A 10,322-nucleotide genomic window follows, 5' to 3' on the forward strand; every position below is an offset into this window, starting at 1 on the left:
AATGCCAAATCCTGACTGAGAGAGGTGGAGCTGGGGAGGGAGGAGGGTAATTTGCTCCTGAGAAACACAATAGCTGTTGATAACACTGAAGGAGCTTATATATGGAGGCTGTGATTGGCGTCGTATTCCTATTGGTAGACGTGGATCAGCTGATGTAAGCTCGACTAACATGACCTGCCAGAACTGACACTACGCTTGATTTTTTACATCAATCACAATTCAGTTTTTTCAAGACAATTTTTTGTTTTTTTATTTCCTATAACTGCATGTACTATCAGAACACAATATAAACAAGTCTTTCTAGTTATCTAAGCATTTCACCAAATTCACAAAGTCAAACTAGATAATGTTCTTTTGGGAGCAACTCGTTTTTTTCATCTCACAATATTTACTTATTTGACAGTATTTGACATGAAAATGAAATGTTTCTCACTGTGGCGACTTATGATATTTCTTCATATGTCTGAGAAAACTACATGAATGTCTAAAACTCTCTCCACAATCAGTACAGTGGTACGGTTTCTCTCTAGTATGAACTCGCTCATGAGTTTTCAGGTTTTCCAACTGAGTGAAACTCTTGTCACAAGATGTGCACTTGTGAGGTTTTTCTCCAGTATGAACTCGCTCATGTGATTTCAGGTGTCCCAACTGAGTGAAACTCTTGTCACAAGATGAGCACTTGTGAGGTCTTTCTCCAGTATGAACTCGCTCATGTACTTTCAGTGTTCCCAACTGAGTGAAACTCTTGTCACAAGATGAGCACTTGTAAGGTTTTTCTGCAGTATGATTTTTTTGGTGCTGTTTCAGATAACTAGATGTAGTAAAGCTCTTCCCACAGTCACAACACACATGATCTTTCACTCCATTATGTGTTTTCTGATGCACTTTCAAATGATCCAGTCGTGAAAAACTCTTTCCACAGAGAGAACACACATAAGGCTTCTCATCTGAATGAACTATCAGGTGTTTTTTCAGAGTTAATGATGAATTAAAACCTTTACCACACTGATCACAGTTAAATGTTTTTTCTCCGGAATGAGTAAGCAGGTGATTCTTGAGAGTATATGCTTGAGAAAAACTCTTTCCACACTCAGTACAGTGATATGGCTTCTCTCCAGTATGAAGTCGCTCATGTGATTTCAGGTTTGCAGAATGAGTGAAACTCTTTTCACAAGATGAGCACTTGTAAGGTCTTTCTCCAGTATGAATTCTTCGGTGCTGTTTCAGATAATCAGATGTTGTAAACCTCTTCCCACAGTCACAACACACATGATCTCTGACTTCATTATGTGTTTTTTGGTGCACTTTACAACTTTTCAGCCTTGAATAACTCTTTCCACAGACAGAACACACATAAGGCTTCTCACCTGAATGAACTAACAGGTGTTGTCTTAGATCTGATGGTGAATTAAAACCTTTACCACACTGATCACAGTTAAATGGTTTTTCTCCGGAATGAATACGCAGATGTTTACTGAGATTTGATGCTTGAGAAAAACTCTTTCCACATTGAAAGCATGGATACGGTTTCTCTCCAGTGTGAATTCTCATGTGTGCGTTAAGGGTTCCTTTTTGACAGAAACTCTTTCCACACCGAGTGCAGGAGTGCAGCTCTTTGGCTTTTGTTTCTTGAATTTTAAAGTTATGATGTTCCTCTTCCTCCTTAAATTCCTTCAGTTCTTGTCTTTCCTCTTTTACTTCCATCCAATCTAAAATAAACATTAAATTGGAATCAGTTTAAGTGAACCCTGATTTAATTGCAGAAAGCAAGAGAGATCAAGTATCAGACCTTTGATGTGCCAAAGTTTAGTTCTGTCATTCTCTTGTTAATATGATCAAAATGAGTTTGACAACTGTTATAGCCTACAAGATTATGATTAAAAGTACATTAAAGATGACGATTAAAATGATATAAGCATTTCTGTAAAAAATTTCATTCATATACTGATTATTATTTCACAGCTACCAAAGCAAACAACAATGAAGAATCAAGAATGGACACCAACCTATTTGTTCCTCGGTATCTTCATGTTTTATTCTGGATGGTTCTGGATCACTCATGTCTTCAATCTCCTCTTTAATAAACTCCATCTTTAACAGTCACACAGATTTCAGCTGCTACTCCTGGAGTTTGTCCTTCTCTTGTAGGATGATGGGAATATTCCCAGTATTTACTGGTGAATTGTTGTGGGATGAACACCAGATCTGCCAAATTCAAAGAGAAGTTACTGAATTACTTTACTTACATTTAAATTAATTAAACATATCTGTTTTTTGATAGAAATATAGGGAATTTGGATGAAGTTGCATTTAAAAAAGGTTTGTTTAATGCTTGTCCAACATCTGAGAGAAATAACAGGACCATTGTGTTAAACTGAGCTGCTGAAAAGCCTCTTTGTCTCCAATTGTTCCCTGTTTTCACCTCATTCACAGGGCTCGGTTTGAGGGGGGAGGCAATTAATTTTTAACAATTTTAAAAAGCATAAGCAACATAAGCACTCAAGCTGCTATAGTTCGAAAGTGGCAGTTTTGATGGAGTTTCTAGCTGTTTCTATCTAGAATTGTAAAGGATCCACTGGAGGCAAGTGTAAATGAGAACCCAAATGCAGTTTATTATAAACAAAACCAAACATGAAACAAAAACATGGCGTGGCATGAAAACAAAAACCAAAGAATGAACATGAACTTACACAACAGCAGATTACAGGAAACAATACTTGACAAAGACACATGGCAAACATGAGGGCTTAAATACACAGAAGACTAATGACTAGACAAGGGACAACTGCGAACAATGAAACAATGAACCAATGAAAACTTGACACATCAGACAAGGTAACACATGGCAGGATCACATGACTTACAAGGGATCACATGACAGACAAGGAAACATGACGTGAACAAACCCAAAAACAAAACTGTGACAGATCCCCCTCTCTAAGGGTGGCTCCCGACGCCCAACAAAACCCCAAAAAACAAAACTCCAGGAGGGTGGTGGAGCGGAGGCAGTCTTAGGGGAGGGATGGAGGGCCAGGCCCGTGCAGAGGGACAGGACATGGCATGACGTGCACGGGCCTGGGTCGTGGCCTGGCGTGGGCGGATCCGGCAGTGCAGGAAGCCAGGGAAAATGCAAATTTTCCATACGTTAGCTTTTAGCGAAGAGAGGGTGCCGTTTGGATTTTGCGCTCTGCCATCATGCGTCTCTGTTATGTGCACGCCACAGACTGTCCGGGCACTGCACGTCCACGCTTCAGAGTTCTGTCAATATTATGCAATTGGAGTGAAAAAAAAAAATACATTTTGAAAATCGTTTTTTGACATTTGTGAATCGATTCAGAATCGTCCGCATCGCGATGCATCTAAGAATCGATTTTTTCCCCACCCCTAGTTGTTATGGGAAGAAGGAGGAGGAGGGAACCGGCGAACCGGAAAAACATAAAAGTCCAGGCCTGGTCTGCTCTCGTCCTTCACTGTCGTCGCTCCTCCTTTTATGATTCTGAAGCTCATTAGATACGAGGCCAGTGAACGATACTTTTTTTCAATACCAATTTTATGCACATTTAATATTATAGCAGAGGCTGTAACATTAATGTGAAGAGGAGAAAAAAAAAACCAAGAAAGCTAAACTGTTAATGCAGCTAACCTTAAGGATAAGCACAGTTTACAAGTTTTTTTCCCCGTTTTAATTTTTCTGGATGGTTAAATTAAAATTTATTAAATCAAAAAATCATGTGTAATCCATTTAAATCATGAAACTTGTTCAATTTAACAGCAATTAATTAATAGTTTAACAAAAATTACATTCTTAATATATATATATATTTTTCAAATTCCATCTTATTTTTTCCACCACAATGTTGCCCAGCTTTAATGGAAAACTAAATGAAAGTGGACCGAAACTGTGCTACTCATTTGTGCTTCACAGACCGTTTATTAGTTCGGACCAATAATAGACAGCGCAGCGAGCTACTCGATCACGCGACACCGTTACTACACATCGCTGGGAGATCCAGTGAAGAAATCCATTAAATTCGCCACAGAATTAATAAAATCTCTGCGAGATCCAGTGAGGAAAATTCAGACTTGGAGCAGAGTTCTCTGTTAAACCATAGATATAAGATCAAACTGCGCTGATGTGGAAAAAAGGAGAAACATTGTGCAATGAATGAACAAATAATAGAAGGCTCTAAGTTCACAAATCACCAACATTCACCATGGATTAATGTAGTAACACTAACTGTAACTATGGTATTTTGACAGAAATAGTCAAATGCTTACAAGTACAACACATCCTTTTCCAGCAGTTCAAACCAATATCATATTGAAATGTTATTTTTAATGTGATTAACAAAAACATTTTTTGTTCAATCCAATAGATTGTCCCTATTTATAAAAATAAAAGTTTCAAGATTTAGGAAGTCACACTTACTTGAAAAAAATAATAATATTAAATTACCACTGTAACCAGTAGGTAGTTGCTGAGGGCCGCTTTATTTTCACTCCCTTATATCATTTTTTACCCTAATTTTGCTAATAAATTAATATATGATATTATGAATGAAAATAATTGAAGTAAATTTTATCAACACCTCAAATTAAGCTCAGTGCTTTGTTGTCAGCTCAACAGTATTACCACTTTCTGTAGAACTTGGATCAGGTGCTGCTGCCCTTCAATATGGAAGTAAAATAATGTCAAATGTTTTTGAAATAAAAAGCCTGTTGAATTACACTACTTGAAAAAATATAGGCACTGCATTAACCATGCTTGCATTTTAATGCATTGTATTTTTAGGGCTTGCATTTTTATAGGCTGAAATTCAACATGGTTGAATATTTAAGCTGTGAATATTTCAATTAAAAACATTTCAAACACCTTTTCATTATTAAAAATTCAATAATCCATATTCACCATTCATATTTCACTTCCAAAATATTCAAACTGTTTAAAAATACAACCTATAATATTCAACAGGCAATTTTCGGTCCATTTTATTTCGCTTTGCAAATTCGCTTCCACAAATTCAGTGGTTTAAATTCGACAGTAAATTCAACATTGACGTCCAGGAACTGCAGGAAAAGCAGTAGATTGCCGAGCATACTCTCCATCTTCTGTTAGTCAACCTCACCAGCAGGTGGTGAAAACACCGCAAATTAAGAAAACATCTTCATCAGTTTCACAACACATGTGTGCTCCAAATACTCACAACACAACCAAATACAGAAACGCGCTGCAAAAGTTCACAACACAAACAAATACAGATTCAGAAACGCGCTGCAAATAGGACAGAACACAACGGAAATGTTTCCGGGGAACCCAATAAGTGACGGACGGACGGCTGGGACGTGCTTATTGCTCGTGAGCTTTACCTATGCCCTACTCTCTTAAAAGGGGAGACGGCAGAGCCCTTGAATTGGGCACTTTGGAGGGAGCGGGGCACTTGTGTGCCATTATGTTGATGAAGGGAGCAACGAAAGACAACGTAATTTCCTCATTATTTTCACCTGGGATGTTCCCATGACAACGCAGCGCGTGTCCATCAGCTGAATAGCTGTTCTTACCAGAAATATAGTATTATTGCTGTTAACATAACTGTTGCAAATAAATATACATTTTATACAACAAAGTTTTTAAAATATGCGTTATATCTGTGTGTGAGTGTCTCAACTTTAAAACTTGCCGTCTCATATTTGGACCCTAGCTGCATTCTAACATTTCTTATGAAACTTATTTTAACATAACATGACAAAATGTGTACAATGTAACTGATGTATAGATTAATGTCTTTCCCTCATGTTCTTTTTCTCTATCTTTTTTTATTTATTTATTTTAGTCTTCAGCTCATTGTTCTTTTTAGTATTCTTATGACATTGAACATATTGTAAATACATTTTGTATATTGTATACAAAGTTGTATGTCATAAACGTGTCATCTCTGTATGTTTTGCAAAAAAAATTAAATAATAATAAAAGTAGACAGCTGTAAGCACGTCTGTCACTTATTGGGTTCCCCGGAAACATTTCCGTTGTGTTCTGTTCTATTTGCAGCGCGTTTCTGTATTTGGTTGTGTTGTGAACTTTTGCAGCGCGTTTCTGTATTTGGTTGTGTTGTGAACTTTTGCAGCGCGTTTCTGTATTTGGTTTGTGTTGTGAGTATTTGGAGCACACATGTGTTGTGAAACAGATGAAGATGTTTTCTTAATTTGCAGGTGTTTTTCTATTTGCATGTGTTTTCTTCAGTTGCAGCGCGTTGAGCTCTCTCGGCCACCGTACTAAACAGTCTGGAGCCCTAAACAGAGTCTGTGAAAACACTCTACTACACTCTAATAGTAATAAACCAGAGGGTTGTTCCATAAAAGACGCTTAGAAAAGCGGGGATTAAACTCCAAAACCGGACTTGAATGAGCCTAACAAATAAGTTGGGGCTAAAGTGGTTCCATAAAAGGTAATTGAAGTTCACGCAATCTCACTAATTTGATCCAGGTTTATCAAGTCTAGATAATTGCGTGTGCACGCGTTTTTGAAGCAGCCCATCAAATCGATCCACCATCAAACAGCGTATATTTTGTGCTGTTTTATGCGTTTGTGATATGTGTTTTTTCCCCCTCAGTGCAAAACTTACATTTTACAGTTATATCCTCCATCTGTAAATGTTAGAAAGTCGAGCAAATATATCCATTTTGCTGCTAATCTTCATATTGAACGAGCGCTGCTGCGCGCATGCGCGCAATAATTCTTACTGAAATATACATTTTGCTTGGAAAATTAATACGCGATATTTTATAACACTAGAAATATCTTCTAATTATAATAATTTATCTTTAGGATGTTGGATAAGTTGCAGTGAACTTCTAGCGAACAGAAGTACTTCAGTGAACAGAAGTAGCCTAATTCAGGGAAGTTTATTTTAAGAAACTAAATATATAAAGATACAAAATATAGTTTTGGGTATAGGACCTATGCTACTTAATAAAGATGATGTATACTTATTTAGAATGCTGAGAATTACAGCTTTTAATGCAATAATTTTTTGGAGAAAGCAAGAATCCCCAGTTTTAAATGAGTAGATGTAATTTCTAAAGTACACTATGGAGAGGATAACATGAAATTAAGAGCAAATGTATACATTTTGAAAAGATATGTGCAACTCTAAAATCAAAGAATATTCCATAAAATAAAGGAATATATATTAGCCTACATTAACTACATTTTTATATAACCCTCCCTCCCTTTTATTTCTAGTTATTTGTTATTTTATTTATTGACTTATTTAATATTGAATATTTGATATTCAAATAATATTACTTGAATAACTATTAGGAATTATGTGTCATTATAAGAGTTTGATATAAATATGTGAATGTTACATTTTTATTAATATTTATTTATAGTTTTTTTGTCTTTTCCCCCTTAAATCATATGTAAAAGTGTCTAACTATGTACTTTTTGGTTATTGTTCTAATCATGTGTTTTTTAGGCTATGTGTTGGTGGGTATTATCACAAAAGAAAAAAAAAGTAGAAGGAAAAATAAATAATAAATGAATATTTATTGGGGGAAAATATGATGTCTTTAAAGGAACTGTCCATTTGTATAATTGTGTTAAATGTGTTTGAATTGAAAGCCACAATAAAGTACATAATATATATATATATATATATATATATGCTAAAATATTTGTTATTTGGACATTAACTGTAATAACTGTAGCAATAACTGTAAAGGGACTATTGTAATGGGGTAAATCAAATGTAGGCTAATATACTGTCAATTACTAAGCTCAGATTCATCTTACCAGTTAAAATTTATACTGTGGTTTTGTAATTATTTATTTTTAATTTGAACCTTTTTTAGATTGTGTAGATATATATATATATGGGGCGGATTAAGGTGGTCAGGGGCCCCTAGGCTGCTCTTTGTGTGAGGCCCCCCCTAAAAATTTATTTAGTAGTGCCATGCATGGTCCACACGCAACTACGGTGAACTGGCATACACACATTGGCCCTCATTTATCATTCTTGCGTAGAAACGGGTGTATATGTTGGCGTAAGAGAGAACCAACACTACAATGTTTCCTTTACATTCCTTCAAGTGGTGGCCAATTCACATCTACCCAATCACCTATTTGTTGTTTTTTTTCTTTTTCTTTTTTGTTATGGGCCAATTAGGGTCTTTTTTTGTTCGCGGTGCGGTTATGGGTTTGTTTTTCTTCAAAAAAAAAAAATGTTTTAATATATTTTAATTTGTCAAGAATTGTAAAAAAATCGTCAATAAGCTCATAATTTGTGCTAAAATAGTCTAAATGTTTAGTTTTAAGAACAATTTTAAAAAGCTGGTTATGTCCATTTTGATGTTTCTGTGCAAGTTCAGCAGACAGTGAGGTTCGGGTTTGTTCCGATCAGAGCTCGTGAGCGGAGAGCGCATTTCTGAATATTCCGCTCCGCTCGTTCATTCCGCAGGGTCACACGCTCAACACAGAAGAATGTCCTGCTGCCTGGCTCGAAAATATGTGGAATAAGGGCTGCTTCCGACTACATTTTTTTCTAGTCGACTAGTAGTTGTTCATTTAAGACATTCGTGGACAAATCGCCCCTTTATATTAATTTAATTACTTAGGCTATACCCTAAGAGCGTTTACATATAGCCGCATTCAAGCGCACGAACGCACGCACGCATAAAGCTTGCCACAAAGAACCGGTAAAAGTAATGATTATGAATGTGTCTAAAAAGCAAGGAGACATTTAATAATTTATTAATATACTGGTGATTTCTGTGTCGCTGCAAAGATGATGATGCTGACTCGCCATGAACGCCAGAGAGAAATGCACATTTCAGATGACATATTCAGAGAGTAGCCTATTTCTTTTGGTTTTGAATATTCGTATATTCAAATATTATTCAAATACAGATTTGAATATATCTGTAAATTCGAATAATATATTCAAATTCGTATATTCAAATACAGGCCCTCGGCCCTGTTGCAACAGTCGTTGTTTAGGTAGGCTACCTTAAACGCGCACGTACAGTCTCTGAGTCATCGCTGCAACCAGGAGATGAAGAGAGCTGAGATCCACATCACCTAGCACATCTTCGTCTCTGCCACCCCAGGATGATAGCGCGGCTAGCGCAGCTAGCGTGACCAGCACCGTTGCTAGGAGGGCGCCAGCGCCTCTGCCTCGCGAGTGGATGATAGCTCTGAAGACGCCTAGCAATGGTATACCTTTAGTGGTAGTATACCTTTAGTTAAGTTAGTCTTCGTAGCGCGCTAAGAGACAGCGTTATCGGGAAACGCAGCCCAGGTATGATGCGTAATGGAGATTCCAAAGCGCTCTTCTTTGGTCAGAACCATGGAGAGCGATCGCGGATAGGTCCGTCCTATGCACCGAAACTTTTTACTATGCAACAAAATATTTAAAGAGCATCAAGCTATTAAAATCTATATTATGTATACGCACATATAACAGTATAGGCCTATTAGTCAGTAATTTTTATTAGGTTAAACAGTGATTCGATAAGGTTTTTAATTTAAGGCCCACCCACAATTGGTCTGGGCCATCCAAAACTGGAATCCTGGCGCCGTGCCTTTGCGCTTAAGTAAATAAAAAAATAAAAAAAAATTGTCTGGCCAATCCGAGGCCCCTGCACACGTGGGGCCCCTAGGCTGCAGCCTAGGCAAGCCTGTGCATTAATCCGCGCCAGTATATATATATATATATATATATATATATATATATATATATATATATATATATAGTCTAATTTATCATTGTAGCCTTATTTAAGTTTATTTTCTGTATACTGTGTATTTATTTTTGGACTAATAGTGGTTAAATAAGTCCAATAATGGTATGAGAGAGTGTCAGTGGTAATATCATTGTGTTCCTATTGGTCAGTGTTAGATGATCTGTGTAACAGCTGAGGCTTAGCCTGACAGTTAGCCTGCCCTGGACCAGGCTTGTTCCCCAGCATAAGTTGCCAGGGTAACTGAGTTTGAACTATTTTAAGTTTGCTTTATGAAACAGAATCCACCGACAATAAGTCTGACTTACCAAAATAAGCCTGGCTTGTATTCTAATCTTGTTTTATGGAACAACCCTCAAGACACACAGACACAACGCATTACATTGACCCTTAAACACACTCACTCGAGGAGCTGGTTAATGTTAAACTCTGTAATCTGGTAACTTCTCTCATCTGCAGACTGGAAATATACGGCATCCGAAGAAAATATTCCACATTTGTCCTTCATTCACGATCGTTAACAGCGTCACTTTCAGCCTGGTGAAAGTTTCAGCTCGTCTCCTCTCGCTTCTCTCTTCTGCGCA

The 10,322-nt window shown here is 36.9% G+C and overlaps 1 protein-coding gene across 1 annotated transcript; it reads right to left on the reverse strand.

Annotated features, from left to right (window-relative positions):
• Window positions 1-224: 224 nt before the first annotated feature.
• LOC311090810 (uncharacterized protein) lies at window positions 225-10,322 on the reverse strand. The gene is made up of 3 exons (XM_084126353.1): window positions 10,143-10,322; window positions 2,007-2,205; window positions 225-1,709 (listed from the first exon to the last, which is right to left on the reverse strand). The coding sequence occupies exons 2-3, from the start codon at window positions 2,089-2,091 to the stop codon at window positions 430-432; spliced, it is 1,365 nt and encodes a 454-aa protein (XP_083982479.1). The 5' UTR covers window positions 2,092-2,205; window positions 10,143-10,322; the 3' UTR covers window positions 225-429.

This window comes from Abramis brama, assembly GCF_963993115.1.
Source record: "Abramis brama genome assembly, chromosome: 10".
NCBI lineage: Eukaryota > Metazoa > Chordata > Actinopteri > Cypriniformes > Leuciscidae > Abramis > Abramis brama.

Bases quoted from the DNA above. Each gene is read 5' to 3' on its own strand.
- LOC311090810 (XM_084126353.1), bottom strand. From the start codon at position 2,091: ATGGAGTTTATTAAAGAGGAGATTGAAGACATGAGTGATCCAGAACCA. The intron at 1,710-2,006 runs GTTGGTGTCCAT...TGTTTATTTTAG, and splicing joins AGATACCGAGGAACAAATAG to ATTGGATGGAAGTAAAAGAG.